This window comes from Schistocerca americana, unplaced genomic scaffold (genome assembly GCF_021461395.2).
Source record: "Schistocerca americana isolate TAMUIC-IGC-003095 unplaced genomic scaffold, iqSchAmer2.1 HiC_scaffold_54, whole genome shotgun sequence".
Classification (NCBI taxonomy): Eukaryota; Metazoa; Arthropoda; class Insecta; order Orthoptera; family Acrididae; genus Schistocerca; species Schistocerca americana.
The window spans coordinates 916,537-939,921 of NW_025726280.1; the positions used below are offsets into that span (position 1 = coordinate 916,537).

At 39.6% G+C, this 23,385-nt stretch overlaps 1 protein-coding gene across 1 annotated transcript; it reads left to right on the forward strand.

Annotated features, from left to right (window-relative positions):
* Nucleotides 1–6,994: 6,994 nt before the first annotated feature.
* On the forward strand, nucleotides 6,995–12,410 carry LOC124586125 (homeobox protein 2-like). The gene is made up of 5 exons (XM_047131412.1): nucleotides 6,995–7,140; nucleotides 7,285–8,078; nucleotides 8,604–9,081; nucleotides 9,684–9,744; nucleotides 12,405–12,410. Exons 1-5 carry the CDS (start codon nucleotides 6,995–6,997, stop codon nucleotides 12,408–12,410), a joined length of 1,485 nt encoding a protein of 494 aa, XP_046987368.1.
* Nucleotides 12,411–23,385: the final 10,975 nt, after the last annotated feature.

Below are 23,385 nucleotides of genomic sequence, written 5' to 3' on the forward strand. Positions count from 1 at the left end.
GTGACACTAGTTATAGATTACGATGCTTCACTTCAGGTTTACTGTATACCTCTGACCTTCTTATTGACGATGAAACACAGAAATTGCATCGGAATGAAATAGAAAAAGCACAATGCCGACTTAAGTACAAGAAGACTGACTCTTCTTACTGTCTATGATTTGAAACATCCCTGGGACACTAGTTATAGATTCCGATGCTTCACTTCAGGTTTACTGTATCCCTTGAACCTTCTTATTGGCGATGAACCACAGAAATTACATCGGAATTAAATACAAAAGGCACAATGCCGACTTATGTACAAGAAGACTGACTCATCTTAATGTCTATGGTTGAACTATTTCTGTGACACTAGTTATAGATTCCGATGCTTCACTTCAGGTTTACTGTATCCGTTGGACGTTCTTATTGACGATGAAACACAGAAAATGCATCGGAATTAAATAGAAAAAGCACGATGCCGACTTAAGTACATGTAGACTGACTCTTCCTGCTGTCTATGTTTGAACCATTCCTGTGACAATAGTTACAGAATCCGATGCATCAATTCAGGTTTACTGCATCCCTTGGACCTTCTTATTGACGATGAAACACAGAAAGTGCAACTGAATTAAATAGAAAAGGCCCCATGCCGACTTAAGTACAAGATGACTGACTCTTCCTACTGTCTATGTTTTGATCCATTCCTGTGACACTAGTTACAGATTCCGATGCTTCACTTGAGGTTTACTGCATCCCTCTGACCTTCTTATTGACGATGAAACACAGAAACTGCATCGGACATAAATAAAAAAGGCAAAATGCCGACTTAAGTACAAGAACACTGACCCTTCTTACAGTCTATGTTTTGAACCATTCCTGGGACACTAGTTATAGATTCCGATGTTTCACTTCAGGTTTACTGTATCCCTCTGACGTTCCTATTGATGATGAAACACAGAAATTGCATCGGAATTAAATAGAAAAGGCTCAAGGCCGACTTAAGTACAAGAAGACTGACTCTTCTTACTGTCTATGTTTTGAACAATTCCTGTGATACTAGTTATGGATTCCGATTCATCACTTCAGGTTTACTGTATCCCTCTGACCTTCTTATTGACGATGAAACACAGAAATTGCATCGGAATTAAATACAAAAGGCACAATGCCGACTTAAGTACAAGAACACTGACCCTTCTTACTGTCTATGTTTTGAACCAATCCTGTGACACTAGTTATAGATTACGATGCTTCACTTCAGGTTTACTGTATACCTCTGACCTTCTTATTGACGATGAAACACAGAAATTGCATCGGAATTAAATACAAAGGGCACAATGCCAACTTAAGTACAAGAACACTGACTCTAAGTACTGTCTATGGTTGAACCATTCCTGTGACACTAGTTATAGATTCCGATGCTTCACTTCAGGTTTACTGTATCCCTTGGACGTTCTTATTGACGATGAAACACAGAAATTGCATCGGAATTAAATACAAATGGCACAATGCCGACTTATTTACAAAAGACCGACTCATCTTACTGTCTATGTTTTGAACCATTCCAGTGACGCTAGTTATGGATTTCGATGCTTCACTTCAGGTTTACTGTATCCCTCTGACCTTCTTATTGACGACGAAACATAGAAATTGCATCGGAATTGAATAGAGGAGGCACAATGCCGACTTAAGTAGAAGAAGACTGACACTTCCTTCTGTCTGTGTTTTGAACCATTCCTGTGACACTAGTTATAGGTTCCGATGCTTCACCTCAGGTTCACTGTATCTCTCTGACCTTCTTATTGACGATGAAACACAGAAATTGCATTGGAATTAGATACAAAAAGCACAATGCCGACTTCAGTACAAGAGGACCGACTCTCCTTACTGTCTATTTTTTGAACCATTCCTGTGACACTAGTTATAGATTCCAATGTTTCACTTCAGGTTTACTGTATCCCTTGGACCTTCTTATTGACGACGAAACACAGAAATTCCATCGGAATTAAATAGAAAAGGCACAATGCCGACATGAGTACAAGAAGACTGACATTTCCTAATGTGTATGTTTTGAACCATTCCTGTGACACTAGTTTTAGATTCCGATGCTTCACTTCAGATTTACTGTATCCCTCTGACCTTCTTATTGACGATGAAACACAGAAATAGCATCGGAATGAAATAGAAAATGCACAATGCCGACTTAAGTACAAGAAGACTGACTCTTCTTACTGTCTATGATTTGAACCATTCCTGGGACACTACTTGTAGATTCCGATGTTTCACTTCATGTCTACTGTATCCCTCTGACCTTCCTATTGATGATGAAACACAGAAATAGCATCGGTATTAAATAGAAAAATCACAATGCCGACTTAAGTACAAGAAGACCGACTCTTCTTTCTGTCTATGTTTTGAACCATTCCTGTGACACTAGTTATAGATTCCGATGCTTCACTTCAGTGTTTCTGTATCCCTTGAACCTTCTTATTGGCGATGAACCACAGAAATTACATCGGAATTGAATACAAAATGCACAATGCCGACTTATGTACAAGAAGACTGACTCATCTTAATGTCTATGTTTGAACTATTCCTGTGACACTAGTTATAGATTCCGATGCTTCACTTCAGGTTTACTGTATCCGTTGCACGTTCTTATTGACGATGAAACACAGAAATTACATCGGAATTAAATAGAAAAAGCACGATGCCGACTTAAGTACATGTAGACTGACTCTTCCTGCTTTCTATGTTTGAACCATTCCTGTGACACTAGTTATAGAATCCGATGCATCAATTCAGGTTTACTGTATCCCTTGGACGTTCTTATTGACGATGAAACACAGAAATTGCATCGGAATTAAATACAAAAGGCACAATGCCGACTTATTTACAAAAGACCGACTCATCTTACTGTCTATGTTTTGAACCATTCCAGTGACGCTAGTTATGGATTTCGATGCTTCACTTCAGGTTTACTGTATCCCTCTGACCTTCTTATTGACGACGAAACATAGAAATTGCATCGGAATTGAATAGAGGAGGCACAATGCCGACTTAAGTAGAAGAAGACTGACACTTCCTTCTGTCTGTGTTTTGATCAATTCCTGTGACACTAGTTACAGATTCCGTTGCTTCACTTCAGGTTTACTGTATCCCTCTGACCTTCTTATTGACGATGAAACACCGAAACTGCATCGGAATTAAATACAAATGGCAAAATGCCGACTTAAGTACAAGAAGACTGACTCTTCTTACTGTCTATGTTTTGATCAATTCCTGTGACACTAGTTACAGATTCCGTTGCTTCACTTCAGGTTTACTGTATCCCTCTGACCTTCTTATTGACGATGAAACACAGAAACTGCATCGGAATTAAATACAAAAGGCAAAATGCCGACTTAAGTACAAGAAGACTGACTTATCTTACTGTCTATGTTTGAACCATTCCTGTGACACTAGTTATAGATTCCGATGCTTCACTTCAGGTTTACTGTAGCCCTTGGGTCTTCTTATTGGCGAAGAACCACTGAAATTACATCGGAATTAAATACAAAAGGCACAATGCCGACTTAAGTACAAGAAGACTGACTCTTCTTACTGTCTATGTTTTGAACAATTGCTGTGACACTAGTTATGGATTCAGATGCTTCTCTTCTGGTTTATTGTATCTCTAGGACCTTCTTATTGACGATGAAACAAAGAAATTGCATCGGAATTAAATACAAAATGCACAATGCCGACTTATGTACAAGAAGACTGACTCATCTTAATGTCTATGTTTGAACTATTCCTGTGACACTAGTTATAGATTCCGATGCTTCACTTCAGGTTTACTGTATCCGTTGCACGTTCTTATTGACGATGAAACACAGAAATTACATCATAATTAAATAGAAAAAGCACGATGCCGACTTAAGTACATGTAGACTGACTCTTCCTGCTTTCTATGTTTGAACCATTCCTGTGACACTAGTTATAGAATCCGATGCATCAATTCAGGTTTACTGTATCCCTTGGACGTTCTTATTGACGATGAAACACAGAAATTGCATCGGAATTAAATACAAAAGGCACAATGCCGACTTATTTACAAAAGACCGACTCATCTTACTGTCTATGTTTTGAACCATTCCAGTGACGCTAGTTATGGATTTCGATGCTTCACTTCAGGATTACTGTATCCCTCTGACCTTCTTATTGACGACGAAACATAGAAATTGCATCGGAATTGAATAGAGGAGGCACAATGCCGACTTAAGTAGAAGAAGACTGACACTTCCTTCTGTCTGTGTTTTGATCAATTCCTGTGACACTAGTTACAGATTCCGTTGCTTCACTTCAGGTTTACTGTATCCCTCTGACCTTCTTATTGACGATGAAACACAGAAACTGCATCGGAATTAAATACAAATGGCAAAATGCCGACTTAAGTACAAGAAGACTGACTCTTCTTACTGTCTATGTTTTGATCAATTCCTGTGACACTAGTTACAGATTCCGTTGCTTCACTTCAGGTTTACTGTATCCCTCTGACCTTCTTATTGACGATGAAACACAGAAACTGCATCGGAATTAAATACAAAAGGCAAAATGCCGACTTAAGTACAAGAAGACTGACTTATCTTACTGTCTATGTTTGAACCATTCCTGTGACACTAGTTATAGATTCCGATGCTTCACTTCAGGTTTACTGTAGCCCTTGGGTCTTCTTATTGGCGAAGAACCACTGAAATTACATCGGAATTAAATACAAAAGGCACAATGCCGACTTAAGTACAAGAAGACTGACTCTTCTTACTGTCTATGTTTTGAACAATTGCTGTGACACTAGTTATGGATTCAGATGCTTCTCTTCTGGTTTATTGTATCTCTAGGACCTTCTTATTGACGATGAAACAAAGAAATTGCATCGGAATTAAATACAAAATGCACAATGCCGAATTAAGTACAAAAAGACTGACTCTTCTTACTGACTATGTTTTGAAACATTCCTGTGACACTAGTTATAGATTCCGATGCTTCACTTCAGGTTTACTGTATCCCTCTGACCTTCTTATTGCCGATGAAACACAGAAATTGCATCGGAATTAAATACAAAAGGCACAATGCCGACTTAAGTACATGTAGACTGACTCTTCTTGCTGTATATGTGAACCATACCTGTGACACTAGTTATAGAATCCGATGCTTCATTTCAGGTTTACTGTATCCCTCTGACCTTCTTGTTGACGATGAAACACAGAAAGTGCAACGGAATTAAATAGAAAAGGCCCCATGCCGACTTAAGTACAAGATGACTGACTCTTCCTAATGTCTATCTTTTGATCCATTCCTGTGACACTAGTTATAGATTCCGATGCTTCACTTCAGGTTTACTGTATCCCTCTGACCTTCTTATTGACGATGAAACACAGAAATTGCATCGGAATTATATATAAAAGGCACAATGCCGACTTAAGTACATGTAGACTGACTCTTCCTGTTGTCTATGTTTGAACCATTCCTGTGACACTAGTTATAGAATCCGATGCTTCATTTCAGGTTTACTGTATCCCTTGGACATTCTTATTGACGATGAAACACAGAAAGTGCAACGGAATCAAATAGAAAAGGCCCCATGCCCACTTAAGTACAAGAAGAGTGACTCCTCCTACTGTCTATGTTTTGATCCATTCCTGTGACACTAGTTAGAGATTCCGATGCTTCACTTCAGGTTTACTGTATCCCTCTGACCTTCTTATTGACGATGAAACACATATAGCGTCCCCAGTGCCATATTACGAAAAGACAATATTTATAAAGAAGACATTCATAATTTGTAAGAGATTTTTTTTTTCTCATGTAGCCTTAAAATAATAATTTCTCTGTGTAGGTTTAGATTGCAAAGAAATAATTTATGACAGAATGATCTAAAGAGACGCCCAGTTACACTCTTTTGTTAATTTTTTAGTCGACCTTACTTCTTCTTTTGTCTTGAATGTGTCTAGAGGGACATCTTGTGTGTGCTGACGAATGTAAGCATATTTGTATGAGTTAAGCATATAATATACTGATTTAATATTATTGTTCACTTTTAATTTGTAAGAGGTGATCCCGATTTCATGTCCGCCTTCCTTGAATTAACCTGCATTCAAGTAATTTACAGCTCAACAATCGCAGCGGCCGATGCAGCCAACGACGCCATTACGTGGCGATATTAACTTATGAAAAATTAGCGGAAGCGGAAAACTCGCCCGCTATTAGCATAATATTAATTTTTCTCCACAGCCGCACGAAGTTACAGAAATACTTAGCTTTAAGATTCTTATTTTCAGTAGCATAGCCGAGACCCAGAGCCAGGACTCCGACTACAATACAATGGTCAACGGAGGTAAGAAAATACTCTCGCGCGTGTGTGGGCCGCAATTGTAATTAATAACTAAAGATCTTTTGCTTTAACGTCAACTGACTAGCCGAGGAAATTTATATGAAAAGTTTATTACATTGTTCAACTTAAATATCATTTTTATGAAGGCCCGCCACGTAAGTCGGCAACAATAAAAAAAAATAATAATAACAATAATAATATATTAAATTACGACGGCCGACGGACGCGAGATTGGCGCCGCAACTTTGGGGCCCGATTAATATGATTCTATTGTAATGAATGTAATTATGTATGTGTCTAATTGTTGTAAAATATTAATGCTTGTATGAATTCTTTTACATGTACAACAACAAAACCACACCCTAAAGAGATCTGGAGAGGAAAAAGTGTAGAAAAGAAAAAGGATTGCGAGAAAGAAAAATAAGTAAGGTAAGGCCTATTGTGCAAGCATCCTGTGTAGCTCTGTGCGGAATATCGAACCCATGTGCACATGAGATACCTTCGGTGTTTTGTGTGTTTATGTGTTTATTTTTGGAGGGGATAATTATTCGTTTCGTGTATTTATGTGTTTATTTTTGGAGGGGATGATTAATCGTGTGTGTATCAGTGTTAAAGATTTGTCAGTAGCTTAAAGTGAATTTAGTATGGGTAAGATAGGACAACCTAAAGCATCCGTACCAGAAGAACAAAATTCTGTTAATATGGAAAGTGAGGATCATTTGCAATACGTAAACGAATCCCAAGCCACCGCCTCGGATAACATAGTTTCCGGAGCGAGGGGCGAGGATCTGTAGACGGTGAATGACGCTCCACAGCAGAATGGGAATAGAGTAACAACTCCAGTGCCTGGGCAGGGGGGCCAATCGAGTGCTAGATTAAGCGGGGCACCAGTATGCTCACCGATTGCAGATCCATTTGCAGAATTTCTGCGCAGGTTAGAAGAAAGAGATAGGGAAAGAGATCAGAAACTGGCTCAGATGCTCCATGAGCAAGAGCAACAAAGAGAACTGAAAGAAAGGGAAAAGGAAAGAATGTCAGAACAGAGGGAAAAACAAAGAGACGAAAAACTGGCTCAGATGCTACGTGAGCAAGAGCAGCGTAATGAAGCGAAACTAGATAGGATCCAAAGCGAACTAGCCGAGATGCGGGATGCGTGCAAAGAGATCCCCGATCTTGTGCAAAGCTTAGCCGGAGAGATGCAAAAATTACAGATATCGCAGGCTAGGCTTGAAGACAATGTCCAGACTTTAACCAACCGCGTGGATAATGTGGAGATAGATGCACGGAAAAGTATAGACGCATATTTGGAAGTGCAAGCTCAAAAAGTAGAAAAAGAATTAAATGAATGGCTAGAAGTAAAGGATCGCGAGATATCTGCAAAGATTGAAAGCGACGTAAAAACAGCTGTAGAACAAGCGACTGCGGCCGCGAGTGTAAATATTGACGCCAGCGCTGCCGCACTACATGGCGAATTAACACAGATTAAGTCCCGTGTGACTGCGGAGTTGCCAAATTGGCAACAGGAGGTCGCGCGGAGACTGTCTGCGTTGGAAAGCAATGTAAACAGTGGCGGACAGATCATGAATCAGACTCCGCGTACTGATTACTATAATAACGCTGACGGTAGCCAGGGTGCGAGTGCGCAACCGCAACCTAATGCGAATTATGAGCACGAACAACATGCGATACCGTGCAGCGTACATCACGAAGTGATGAATGTCCCAGAATGTAGCAATCAGATGTGCAAAAAAGAGGACAATGTAATAAAACACAGGACATTCCAACCCTTCAATAGCGAAAAACGAAATGTCCACCCTGTTGTATTTATTAAGAGCTTCAGGAATGTGTTTCCCAGGACATGGACGGAAAGACAAAGAATACAGTTCGTGGTCTCCTTTATTCAAGGTGACGCGGCACTGTGGGCCACCGACGTGTCCGAAAAATGTCTAACGATGCAACAGTTTGAAGGTGCATTCTTGCAAAAATTCTGGTCCGATAGCGTCCAAGAAAGACTACGAAAGGAGTTGTACAGTCCAGAAATGTACAATCCTAAGATGGGAACGTTACGCAAATATTTCGAAAAGTATATAAACAAAACCAGGTACTGGGACGAGCCAATGTCCGATCGTGACATAATCAGATTAATAAAAATGAAGTTGCCCAGTGAAATTAAAAGATATTTCATCAATGTGCCGGAATACGATATAGAACAATTCATGGAAATAGTGGATTCTGTTGACCTATTGATCGAAGATATGAAAACCGAAAACAAGCGGAACCATGCAGGCTATAATCAACACAAAGCCGATTACAATAGCAGCCACAGTAACGGTAGTAGCTTAGTACCAAATGGTAACGGGAATAGGCAAGAGCACCGGCAACAGAATCGAGGCACAAACAATGGCAATGGTTATAACGGCAACGGTTATAATCGTGAAAATCGAAAGAGACATCATGATGGACGCATGAGTAATGGATATAATGGTAACGGCAATCCGCAATGGCGGAACAACCGAAACCAGTGGCGTGGTCGTAACGAACCGACACCACAGTGGCAACAAAACACAGCGCCACAATGGAACGCCAACCCAGGTCCATCACAGAACATGTCAGGAAGTTACAACCGACCACCGCAAAACCAGAGCCATACACAATATCAAAATACACCATCGGGGAGGCAGGGTGGCCAACCCAACAGTAGCAACAACAACAACCAGAATCACAATGTGAGGTTAGTGGAAGTGACAGACAACTGTCAACCCACTAATGCTCATCCGTTAAACTAAAGACAGCCACAATACGTTCTCCGTTGTTGGCTGCAGGATGGTGTAGTGAGGGCACATTCACGGATGACAGCCATAAACTTTGTATGCTGAGATACAATGAAGAAACAAAAATAGAAAAGGAACTTGTAGACATACCGCAGACATGTAACCGAACCGACAAAAGTGTTGTGCAGGCTATATTGCAAGCAGATATGTATGGAGCACCAATACAGATAATAGTCGATACCGGTGCGTCAACCAATGTCATGAGTGCAAATTTTTACAAGTACTTGAGTCAAAATAATAGAATACCAGTATTGCCAGTGAAGAATTGTCGTGTAACAGGTGCAATAGGTGCACAATCTCATATCATAAAGCACCAGGTGCAAGTCGAGTTTACGGTAGGAAATGAAGCAATGAAAAGCTCGTTCCTAGTAGTTAAGGGATTAGGTGTTGCTTGCATCCTGGGCATGGAATTTTTACGCCAGAGGGACGCAAAAATCGACCTCTTGTGCGGGGAAGTAAGCCTTATGAATGAGGATAGACGTGTAATTTTGCCGTTGTTGAGGACACGGGAAGTGCACGGTAAATATTGCCGGAGCTTTCAAACGAGATTCGAAGGAATACAGGTAATGAATTTATATTCTGACTTAAGTACAAGACAAGCATGTTATAAGGAGTTTATTACGGAAGACAGAGAGGAAAAAAGGAAACTGATAGCCATGAAAGTTAGGGAGTCAGAACATTTGACTGAAGCACAACAAAACGAATTGACTCAGCTACTTACAGATTATGAGAATGTGTTTTCGGAAAAACCCGGTGTTATCGAGGGCTACACCTATAACATCGAAGTGGTACCTCACGATACTTTCTGTCACGCAAACTACACCATCCCGTGGTCAAAGAAGGAGGCAATTACGAAGGAAACAAGAAAAATACTTACAAAGACTTAAAGAAGTTCGCTCAGTAGAGCAACGTTTACATATGTGTAGTAGGTTAAGTTTAGAGTGTATTTTTTTCTGTGTGTAAATGTTAAGATTTTAGTGTAACATTTAAAGACAATGAGGCACACAAGATTAGTGCGATTCAATTTTGTAGACGTTAAGGAATAATAGTACTTTTAAGCAATTGCATTTTGAAGAAAAAAAAAGTGAACGTAGATTTAAGAATATTTTAAAAATTTCATGTTGAAAAACGCTAAAAAAAAAAAAAAATTAAAAAAGAGAAAATTCAATAGCATGTAACGATGAAAGAATTTTTCATTAGTGTGTCATGAATATTTTTGAACTGTAGTAGTAACGCAGCTTATGAAATTTAATATTATAGTGTATATGTTGTTCTATGTATTTATGTCTATACCGATCTTGAAATATGCTCAAGCATAATTTACTTAACAATGTGAGTGCAGGGTGTACATCACCCAAGGTACCTCATGTGTTATGGACAAGGTACAAAGCAAATCAGTAAACGCGACTACCGCTAAGCACTGTTAAAATAAATTGCCATCTGCTAAGGCAGAGATTTACACGAATCAAACACTAATCTAGAAACTTGCACGCTAGGCCTAGATTATAAAATGTCTACAATAATGCGAGAGGCAAAGTTTTGTAAAGTCGAGCCTGGCTCTGGAGAGCAAGTACGCAGTGAGTGGGCAGACATGACATGGGGACTTACCTCAGATGAGACGGAAATACAATTGTATAGTCAAAAAATCTGAAGGCAAGTACGACTCTAAGTGGAAAATAAAAAGAGATAATTAGTGCGAGAGACTGGTAAAATCCAGCACTAGCCAAAATCCAGTTCAGACTGAAAGAAATACATTAGTGTTTGTGAACTAATCGAAACAGTTACTTTAAGCAGTGTGAAAAACTGTGAAGGTGAAACTGTGATATGGACAGTGAGGTGCTAGTATTGAACGTTCAACAGCGGTGAGGACGCCAAACGCCAATATTACGCACGAAAAACTGTGAATTTGCCTATAAATGTGAACTGTTAACGTGAAGTGAACCCACAGTCAATATTTTTGGGACAGACTGTAGTTTCAGTGAGCACAATAATGCGAGATTGGAATGCGATGCGTGGACTGTTGCAAAACAGCGACCGCAGAAACGGCGAATGTTTGTGCTAAGCTCGTATTGGGACACTCACCAGTGCCTGCGAGTGCGGCGAAAACATAAATAATTTTATCAAGACAAAAACTGACGTGTAATGGAAACAGTATTGCATCAAAACTGCATTCACGGGAGAAGGTCCATGTCATGTTTTCTGCAAGACAGTGCTAGCTTGACACTCGGAAACTGGCGAAAACTTAACAACAACTGCCGCACTAATAAATGCTCCTTTCCCACTAGCGTAACCACTTGAAGCGGGAAACAAATATTACGTTGGTTGTGTGTATGTTTCATGTACTACGTCGGAGATGCGTAGCAGAGCTGACTCCTGCCAACAAGAGCGGGGGGCGGATATCATCCCACTCCGCCACGCCCGGCCGAGACAGAAGCGCATCGCCAACGGTGCAGCCGATCAGCTGATTCTGACGTTCCGCGACGGCGAGACACACGCTGGCGTCGAGCGGGCGTTGACCTCTCCGCAGCCGCCGCGAACGCCGAGCACCGAACACACCAACCGACGCCGTCGCGAGCCAAACGTCGCGGCGTAGATCAACGACACCGCAATCAATTGTTTTAATGACCTCATTTTTTGCATAGTGCAACAAAAATATTTGTATGCACATTCTGTACTCCAATGACATTCCAGAAACAATTAAGTGAAAGTGACCAAAGCAGTTAGTCTGTCGCTCCGCTGAGGTTTTCCCCAGGTTTCCCTACGGCCGCGCCAAATGGGGAGCGAATAGTTGACACCCCTGGGACTTCAAGTTTATGGACTAACTCGTGATTCTATACCTTTGAACACTGTAAAAGTTGCAACCCTAAGAAGAAGCAACCAAAATAAAACTAGTTGTATTCTATGTCCTTTTGTACATGACTGCATACGTAACCAATTGTATATTATATTGTTATGTAGATAACTTCATCTGTATTACACTTTGTGTGCAACACACCTCAGTAATTACAACATACGATGTGACATATGTAGACTATGAAAGAAAACTCTGCGTGTGGACACTGTGGACATGAAAGTGGAAATATTTATGTCAAAAAACACGAACATTTTTTATGACATAAACATTTCGGGGGGCAATATAGCGTCCCCAGTGCCATATTACGAAAAGACAATATTTATAAAGAAGACATTCATAATTTGTAAGAGATTTTTTTTTCTCATGTAGCCTTAAAATAATAATTTCTCTGTGTAGGTTTAGATTGCAAAGAAATAATTTATGACAGAATGATCTAAAGAGACGCCCAGTTACACTCTTTTGTTAATTTTTTAGTCGACCTTACTTCTTCTTTTGTCTTGAATGTGTCTAGAGGGACATCTTGTGTGTGCTGACGAATGTAAGCATATTTGTATGAGTTAAGCATATAATATACTGATTTAATATTATTGTTCACTTTTAATTTGTAAGAGGTGATCCCGATTTCATGTCCGCCTTCCTTGAATTAACCTGCATTCAAGTAATTTACAGCTCAACAATCGCAGCGGCCGATGCAGCCAACGACGCCATTACGTGGCGATATTAAGTTATGAAAAATTAGCGGAAGCGGAAAACTCGCCCGCTATTAGCATAATATTAATTTTTCTCCACAGCCGCACGAAGTTGCAGAAATACTTAGCTTTAAGATTCTTATTTTCAGTAGCATAGCCGAGACCCAGAGCCAGGACTCCGACTACAATACAATGGTCAACGGAGGTAAGAAAATACACTCGCGCGTGTGTGGGCCGGAATTGTAATTAATAACTAAAGATCTTTTGCTTTAACGTCAACTGACTAGCCGAGGAAATTTATATGAAAAGTTTATTACATTGTTCAACTTAAATATCATTTTTATGAAGGCCCGCCACGTAAGTCGGCAACAATAAAAAAAAATAATAATAACAATAATAATATATTAAATTACGACGGCCGACGGACGCGAGACACAGAAACTGGATCGGAATTAAATACAAAAGGCACAATGCCGACTTAAGTACAAGAAGACTGACTCTTCTTACTGTCTATGTTTTGAACTATTCCTGTGAACCTAGTTATAGATTCCGATGCTTCGCTTCAGGTTTACTGTATCCCTTGGCCCTTCTTATTGACGATGAAACACAGAAATTGTATCGGAATTAAATACAAAAGGCACAATGCCGATTTAAGTACAAGAAGACTGACTCTTCCTACTGTCCACGCTTTGAACCATTCCTGTGACACTAGTTATAGATTCCGATGCTTCACTTCAGGTTTACTGTATCCCTCTGACTTTCTTATTGACGATGAAACACCGAAACTGCATCGGAATTAAATACAAAAGCACAATGCCGACTTAAGTACATGAAGACTGACCCTTCTTACTGTCTATGTTTTGAACCATTCCTGTGACACTAGTTATAGATACCGATGCTTCACTTCAGGTTTACTGTATCCCTCTGACCTTCTTATTGACGATGAAACACAGAAATTGCATCGGAATTAAATGGAAAAGGAACAATGCCGACTTAAGTACAAGGAGACTGACTCTTCTTACTGTCTATGTTTTGAACCATTCCTGGGACACTAGTTATAGATTCCGATGTTTCACTTCAGGTTTACTGTATCCCTCTGGCCTTCCAATTGATGATGAAACACAGAAATTGCATCGGAATTAAATAGAAAATGCACAATGCCGACTTAAGTACAAGAAGACTGACTCTTCTTTCTGTCTATGTTTTGAACCATTCCTGTGACACTAGTTTTAGATTCCGATGCTTCACTTCAGGTTTACTTTATCCCTTGGACCTTCTTATTGGCGATGAACCACAGAAATTACATCGGAATTAAATACAAAAGGCACAATGCCGACTTATGTACAAGAAAACTGACTCATCTTAATGTCTAAGTTTGAACTATTCCTGTGACACTAGTTATAGATTACGATGCTTCACTTCAGGTTTACTGTATCCGTTGGACCTTCTTATTGACGATGAAACACAGAAATTGCATCGGAATTAAATAGAAAAAGCACGATGCCGACTGAAGTACAAGAAGACTGACTCATCCTACTGTCTATGTTTTGAACCATTCCTGTGACACTAGTTATAGATTCCGATGCTTCACGTCAGGTTTACTGTATCCCTCTGACTTTCTTGGTGACGATACACACAGAAATTGCATCAGAATTAAATAGAAAAGGAACATTGCCGACTTAAGTACAAGAAGACTGATTCTTCTTTCTGTCTATGTTTTGAACCATTCCTGTGACTCTAGTTATAGATTCCGATGCTTCACTTCAGGTTTACTGTATCCCTTGGACCTTCTTATTGAGGATGAAACACAGAAATGGCATCGGAATTAAATACAAAAGGCACAATGCCGACTTAAGTACAAGAAGACTGACTCTTCTTACTGTCTATGTTTTTAACAATTCCTGTGACACTAGTTATAGATTCTGATGCTTCACTTCAGGTTTACTGTATCTCTCGGACCTTCTTATTGACGATGAAATACAGAAATTGCATCGGAATTAAATACAAAAGGCACAATGCCGACTTAAGCACAAGAAGACAGACTCTTCTTACTGTCTATGATTTGAACCATTCCTGTGACACTAGTTATAGATTCCGATGCTTCACTTCAGATTTACCATATCCCTTGCACCTTCTTATTGACAACGAAACACAGAAATTGCAATGGAATTATAAAGAAATGGCACAATGCCGACTTAAGTACAAGACGACTGACCCTTCTTACTGTCTATGTTTTGAACCATTTCTGTGACTCTAGTTATAGATTCCGATGTTTCACTTCAGGTGTACTGCATCCCTCTGACCTTCTTATTGACGATGTAATACAGAAATTGCATCGGAATTAAATACAAGAGGCACAATGCCGACTTATGTATAAAAGACTGACTCATCTTACTGTCTATGTTTTGAACCATTCCTGTGACACTAGTTATAGATTCCGATGCTTCACTTCATTTTTACTGTATCCCTCTGACCTTCTTATTGACGACGAAACCCAGAAATTGCATCGGAATAGAATAGAAGGGGCACAATGCCGACTTAAGTACAAGAAGATTGACTCTTCCTTCTGTCTATGTTTTGACCCATTCCTGTGACACTAGTTTTAGATTCCGATGCTTCACCTCAGGTTTACTATATCTCTCTGACCTTCTTGTTGACGATGAAACACAGAAATTGCATTGGAATTAGATACAAAAAGCACAATGCCGACTTCAGTACAAGAGGACCGACTCTTCTTACTGTCAATTCTTTGAACCATTCCTATGACACTAGTTATAGATTCCGATGTTTCACTTCAGGTTTACTGTATCCCTTGGACACTCTTACTGACGACGAAACACAGAAATTGCATCGGAATTAAATGGAAAAGGCACAATGCCGACTTGGGTACAAGAAGACTGACTCATCTTAATGTCTATGTTTGAACTATTCCTGTGACACTAGTTATAGATTCCGATGCTTCACTTCAGCTTTACTGTATCAGTTGGACCTTCTTAATGACGATGAAACACAGAAATTGCATCGGAATTAAATAGAAAAAGCACGATGCAGACTTAAGTACAAGAAGACTGACTCAGACTACTGTCAATGCTTTGAACCATTCCTGTGACAGTAGTAATAGATTCCGATGCTTCACTTCAGGTTTACTGTATCCCTTGGACCTTCTTATCGACGATGAAACACAGAAATTCCATCGGAATTAAATACAAAAAGCACAATGCCGACTTAAGCTCAAGAAGACTGACTCTTCTTACTGTCTATGATTTGAACCATTCCTGTGACACTATTTATAGATTCCGATGCTTCACTTCAGGTGTACTGCATCCCTCTGACCTTCTTATCGACGATGAAACACAGAAATTGCATCGGAATTAAATACAAAAGGCACAATGCCGACTTATGTACAAAAGACTGACTCATCTTACTGCCTATGGTTTGAACCATTCCTGTGACACTAGTTATAGATACCGATGCTTCACTTCATTTTTACTGTATCCCGATGACCTTCTTATTGACGACGAAACACAGAAATTGCATCGGATTTGAATAGAAGAGGCACAATGCCGACTTAAGTACAAGAAGACTGACTCTTCCTACTGTCTATTATTTGAACCATACCTGTGACACTAGTTATAGATTCCGATGTTTCACTTCAGGTTTACTGTATCCCTTGGACCTTCCTACTGACGACGAAACACAGAAATTGCATGGGAATTAAATGGAAAAGGCACAATGCCGACTTGAGTACAAGAAGAATGACCCTTCCTATTGTCTATTTTTTGAACCATTCCTGTGACACTAGTTATAGATTCCGATGTTTCACTTCAGGTGTACTGCATCCCTCTGACCTTCTTATCGACGATGAAACACAGAAATTGCATCGGAATTAAATACAAAAGGCTCAATGCCGATTTATGTACAAAAGACTGACTCATCTTACTGTCTATTTTTTGAACCATTCCTGTGACACTGGTTATAGATTCCGATGTTTCACTTCAGGTTTACTGTATCCCTTGGACCTTCTTATTGACGACAAGACACAGAAATTGCATCGGAATTAAATAGAAAAGGCACAATGCCGTCTTGAGTACAAGAAGACTGACCCTTCCTAGTGTCTATGTTTCGAACCATTCCTGTGACACTAGTTATAGATTCCGATGCTTCACTTCAGATTTACTGTATCCCTCTGACCTTCTTATTGACGACGAAACACAGAAATTGCATCGGAATTGGATAGAAGAGGCACAATGCCGACTTAAGTACAAGAAGACTGACTCTTCCTACTGTCTATTCTTTGAACCATTCCTGTGACACTAGTTATAGATTCCGATGTTTCACTTCAGGTTTACTGTATCCCTTGGACCTTCTTACTGACGACGAAACACAGAAATTGCATCGGAATTTAATGGAAAAGGCACAATGCCGACTTGAGTACAAGAAGACTGACCCTTCCTATTGTCTATTTTTTGAACCATTCCTGTGACACTAGTTATAGATTCCGATGTTTCACTTCAGGTGTACTGCATCCCTTGGACCTTCTTACTGACGACGAAACACAGAAATTGCATCGGAATTAAATGGAAAAGGCACAATGCCGACTTGAGTACAAGAAGACTGACCCTTCTTATTGTCTATGTTTTGAACCATTCCTGTGACACTAGTTATAGATTCCGATGTTTCACTTCAGGTGTACTGCATCCCTCCGACCTTATTGACGATGAAACACAGAAATTGCATCGGAATTCAATACAAAAGGCTCAATGCCGACTTATGTACAAAAGACTGACGCATCTTACTGTCTATTTTTTGAACCATTCCTGTGACACTGGTTATAGATTCCGATGTTTCACTTCAGGTTTACTTTATCCCTTGGACCTTCTTATTGACGACGAAGCACAGAAATTGCATCGGAATTAAATAGAAAAGGCACAATGCCGTCTTGAGTACAAGAAGACTGACCCTTCCTATTGTCTATGTTTCGAACCATTCCTGTGACACTAGTTATAGATTCCGATGCTTCACTTTAGATTTACTGTATCCCTCTGACCTTCTTATTGACGATGAAACACAGAAATTGCATCGGAATTAAATAGAAAAGGCACAATGCCGACTTAAGTACAAGAAGACTGACACTTCTTACTGTCTATGATTTGAACCATTCCTGGGACACTAGTTATAGATTCCGATGTTCCACTTCAGGTTTACTGTATCCCTCTGACCTTCCAATTGATGATGAAACACAGAAATTGCATCGGAATTAAAATGAAATGGCACAATGCCGACTTAAGTACAAGAACACTGACTCTTCTTTCTGTCTATGTTTTGAACCATTCCTGTGACACTAGTTATAGATTCCGATGCTTCACTTCAGGTTTACTGTATCCCTCTGACCTTCTTATTGACGATGAAACACCGAAATTGCATCGGAATTAAATGCAAAAGGCACAATGCCGACTTAAGTACAAGAAGACTGACCCTTCTTACTGTCTATGTTTTGAACCATTCCTGTGACACTAGTTATAGATTCTGATGCTTCACTTCAGGTTTACAGTATTCCTCTGACCCTCTTATTGATGATGAAACACAGAAATTGCATCGGAACAAAATACAAAAGGCACAATGCCAACTTAAGTACAAGAAGACTGATTCTTCCTTCTGTCTATGTTTTAAACCATTCCTGAGACACTAGTTATAGATTCCGATGCTTCACTTCAGATTTACTGTATCCCTTGGACCTTCTTATTGACAACGAAACACAGAAATTGCATCGGAATTATAAAGAAATGGCACAATGCCGACTTAAGTACAAGACGACTGACCCTTCTTACTGTCTATGTTATGAACCAATCCTGTGACACTAGTTATAGATTCCGATGCTTCACTTCAGGTTTACTGTATCCCTCTGACCTTCTTATTGACGATGAAACACCGAAATTGCATCGGAATTAAATGCAAAAGGCACAATGCCGACTTAAGTACAAGAAGACTGACCCTTCTTACTGTCTATGTTTTGAACCATTCCTGTGACACTAGTTATAGATTCCGATGCTTCACTTCAGGTTTACTGTATCCCTCTGACCTTCTTATTGACGATGAAACACCGAAATTGCATCGGAATTAAATGCAAAAGGCACAATGCCGACTTAAGTACAAGAAGACTGACCCTTCTTACTGTCTATGTTTTGAACCATTCCTGTGACACTAGTTATAGATTCTGATGCTTCACTTCAGGTTTACTGTATCCCTTGGACCTTCTTATTGAGGATGAAACACAGAAATGGCATCGGAATTAAATACAAAAGGCACAATGCCGACTTAAGTACAAGAAGACTGACTCTTCTTACTGTCTATGTTTTGAACAATTCCTGTGACACTAGTTATAGATTCCGACGCTTCACTTCAGGTTTACTGTATCCCTTGGACCTTCTTATCGACGATGAAACACAGAAATTGCATCGGAATTAAATACAAAAGGCACAATGCCGACTTCAGCACAAGTAGACAGACTCTTCTTACTGTCTATGATTTGAACCATTCCTGTGACACTAGTTATAGATTCCGATGCTTCACTTCAGATTTACTGTATCCCTTGGACCTTCTTATTGACAACGAAACACAGAAATTGCATCGGAATTATAAAGAAATGGCACAATGCCGACTTAAGTACAAGACGACTGACCCTTCTTACTGTCTATGTTATGAACCAATCCTGTGACACTAGTTATAGATTCCGATGCTTCACTTCAGGTTTACAGTATTCCTTGGACCTTCTTATTGACGAGGAAACACAGAAATTGCATCGGAACTAAATAGAAGAGGCACAATGCTGTCTTAAGTACAAGAAGACTGACTCTTCCTACTGTCTATTCTTTGAACCATTCCTGTGACACTAGTTATAGATTCCGATGTTTCACTTCAGTTTTACTGTATCCCTTGGACCTTCTTACTGACGATGAAACACAGAAATTGCATCGGAATTAAATTGAAAAGGCACAATCCCGACTTGAGTACAAGAAGACTGACCCCTCCTATTGTCTATTCTTTGAACCATTCCTGTGACACTAGTTATAGATTCCGATGTTTCACTTCTGGTTTACTGTATCCCTTGGACCTTCTTATTGAGGATGAAACACAGAAGTGGCATCGGAACTAAATACGAAAGGCACAATGCCGACTTAAGTACAAGAAGACTGACTCTTCTTACTGTCTATGTTTTGAACAATTCCTGTGACACTAGTTATAGATTCCGACGCATCACTTCAGGTTTACTGTATCCCTTGGACGTTCTTATCGACGATGAAACACAGAAATTGCAACGGAATTAAATACAAAAGGCACAATGCCGACTTAAGCACAAGAAGACAGACTCTTCTTACTGTCTATGTTTTGAACCAATCCTGTGACACTAGTTATAGATTCCGATGCTTCACTTCAGGTTTACAGTATTCCTTGGACCTTCTTATTGACGATGAAACACAGAAATAGCATCGGAACTAAATAGAAAAGGCACAATGCCGACTTAAGTACTAGAAGACCGACTCTTCCTACTGACTATGTTTTGAACCATTCGTGTGACACTAGTTATAGATTTCGATGTTTCACTTCAGGTGTACTGCATCCCTCTGACCTTCTTATTGACGATGAAACACAGAAATTGCATCGGAATTAAATACAAGAGGCACAATGCCGACTTCTGTATAAAAGACTGACTCATCTTACTGTCTATGTTTTGAACCAGTCCTGTGACACTAGTTATAGATTCCGATGGTTCACTTCATTTTTACTGTATCCCTCTGACCTTCTTATTGACGACGAAACACAGAAATTGCATCGGAATAGAATAGAAGGGGCACAACGCCGACTTAAGTACAAGAAGATTGACTCTTCCTACTGTTTATGTTTTGACCCATTCCTGTGACACTAGTTTCAGATTCCGATGCTTCACCTCAGGTTTACTATATCTCTCTGACCTTCTTATTGACGATGAAACACAGAAATTGCATTGGAATTAGATACAAAAAGCACAATGCCGACTTCAGTACAAGAGGACCGACTCTTCTTACTGTCTATTCTTTGAACCATTCCTATGACACTAGTTATAGATTCCGATGTTATCTTCAGGTTTACTGTATCCCTTGGACACTCGTAATGACGACGAAACACAGAAATTGCATCGGAATTAAATGGAAAAGGCACAATGCCGACTTGAGTACAAGAAGACTGACTCATCTTAATGTCTATGTTTGAACTATTCCTGTGACACTAGTTATAGATTCCGATGCTTCACTTCAGGTTTACTGTATCCGTTGGCCCTTCTTATTGACGATGAAACACAGAAGTTGCATCGGAATTAAATAGAAAAAGCACGATGCAGACTTAAGTACAAGAAGACTGACTCATCCTACTGTCTATGCTTTGAACCATACCTGTAACACATAGATTCCGATGCTTCACTTCAGGTTTACTATATCCCTCTGACTTTCTTGGTAACGATGAAACACAGAAATTGCATCGGAATTAAATAGAAAAGGAACAATGCCGACTTAAGTACAAGAAGACTGACTCTTCTTACTGACTATGTTTTGAACAAATCCTGTGACACTAGTTATAGATTCCGATGCTTCACTTCAGGTTTACTGTATCCCTTGGACCTTCTTGTCGACGATGAAAAACAGAAATTGCATCGGAATTAAATACAAAAAACACAATGCCGACTTAAGCACAAGAAGACTGACTCTTCTTACTGTCTATGATTTGAACCATTCCTGTGACACTAATTATAGATTCGAATGCTTCACTTCAGATTCACTGTATCCCTTGGACCTTCTTATTGACAACGAAACACAGAAATTGCATCTTAATTATAAAGAAATAGCACAATGCCGACTTATGTACAAGACGACTGACCCTTCTTACTGTCTATGTTTTGAACCATTCCTGTGACACTAGTTATAGATTCCGATGCTTCACTTTAGGTTTACAGTATCCCTTGGACCTTCTTATTGACGATGAAACACAGAAATTGCATCGGAACTAAATAGAAAAGGCACAATGCCGACTTAAGAACAAGACGACTAACTCTTCTTACTGTCTATGTTTTGAACTATTCCTGTGACACTAGTTATAGATTCCGATGTTTCACTTCAGGTGTACTGCATCCCTCTGACCTTCTTATCGACGATGAAACACAGAAATTGCATCGGAATTAGATACAAAAGGCACAATGCCGACTTATGTACAAAAGACTGACTCATCTTACTGTCTATGCTTTGAACCATTCCTGTGACACTAGTTATAGATACCGATGCTTCACTTCCTTTTTACTATATCTTTCTGACCTTCTTATTGACGACGAAACACAGAAATTGCATCGGAATAGAATAGAAGAGGCACAATGCCGACTTAAGTACAAGAAGTCTGACTCTTCCTACTGTCTATTCTTTGAACCATTCCTGTGACACTAGTTATAGATTCCGATGTTTCACTTCAGGTTTACTGTATCCCTTGGACCTTCTTACTGACGACGAAACACAGAAATTGCACCGGAATTAAATGGAAAAGGCACAATGCCGACTTGAGTACAAGAAGACTGACCCTTCCTATTGTCTATTTTTTGAACCATTTCTGTGACACTAGTTATAGATTCCGATGTTTCACTTCAGGTGTACTGCATCCCTTGGACCTTCTTACTGACGACGAAACACAGAAATTGCATCGGAATTAAATGGAAAAGGCACAATGCCGACTTGAGTACAAGAAGACTAACCCTTCTTATTGTCTATGTTTTGAACCATTCCTGTGGCACTAGTTATAGATTCCGATGTTTCACTTCAGGTGTACTGCATCCCTCCGACCTTCTTATTGACGATGAAACACAGAAATTCCATCGGAATTAAATGGAAAAGGCACAATGCCGACTTGAGTACAAGAAGACTAACCCTTCTTATTGTCTATGTTTTGAACCATTCCTGTGGCACTAGTTACAGATTCCGATGTTCCACTTCAGGTTTACTGTATCCCTCTGACCTTCCAATTGATGATGAAACACAGAGATTGCATCGGAATTAAATAGAAATGGCACAATGCCGACTTAAGTACAAGAACACTGACTCTTGTTTCTGTCTATCTTTTGAACCATTCCTGTGACACTAGTTATAGATTCCGATGCTTCAGTTCAGGTTTACTGTGTCCCATGGACCTTCTTATTGGCGATGAACCACAGAAATTACATCGGAATTAAATACAAAAGGCACAATGCCGACTTATGTACAAGAAGACTGACTCATCTTAATGTCTGTGTTCGAACTATTCCTGAGACACTAGTTATAGATTACGATGTTTCACTTCAGGTTTACTGTATCCGTTGGACCCTCTTATTGACGATGAACCACAGAAATTGCATCTGAATTAAATAGAAAAAGCACGATGCCGACTTAAGTACGAGAAGACTGACTCATCCTACTGTCTATGTTTTGAACCATTCCTGTGACACTAGTTATAGATTCCGATGCTTCACTTCAGGTTTACAGTACCCCTCTGACGTTCTTATTGACGATGAAACACAGAAATTGCAACGGAACTAAATACAAAAGGCACAATGCCAACTTAAGTACAAGAAGACTGACCCTTCCTATTGTCTATTTTTTGAACCATTCCTGTGA

What these genes read in the sequence shown, in the direction of transcription:
- LOC124586125 (XM_047131412.1), top strand. Translation starts at nt 6,995, where the DNA reads ATGGGTAAGATAGGACAACCTAAAGCATCCGTACCAGAAGAACAAAAT. An exon ending in GGAGCGAGGGGCGAGGATCT is followed by an intron (nt 7,141 to 7,284) that starts GTAGACGGTGAA and finishes ATTTCTGCGCAG; the next exon opens with GTTAGAAGAAAGAGATAGGG. An exon ending in AACCAGAATCACAATGTGAG is followed by an intron (nt 9,082 to 9,683) that starts GTTAGTGGAAGT and finishes GCCGTTGTTGAG; the next exon opens with GACACGGGAAGTGCACGGTA.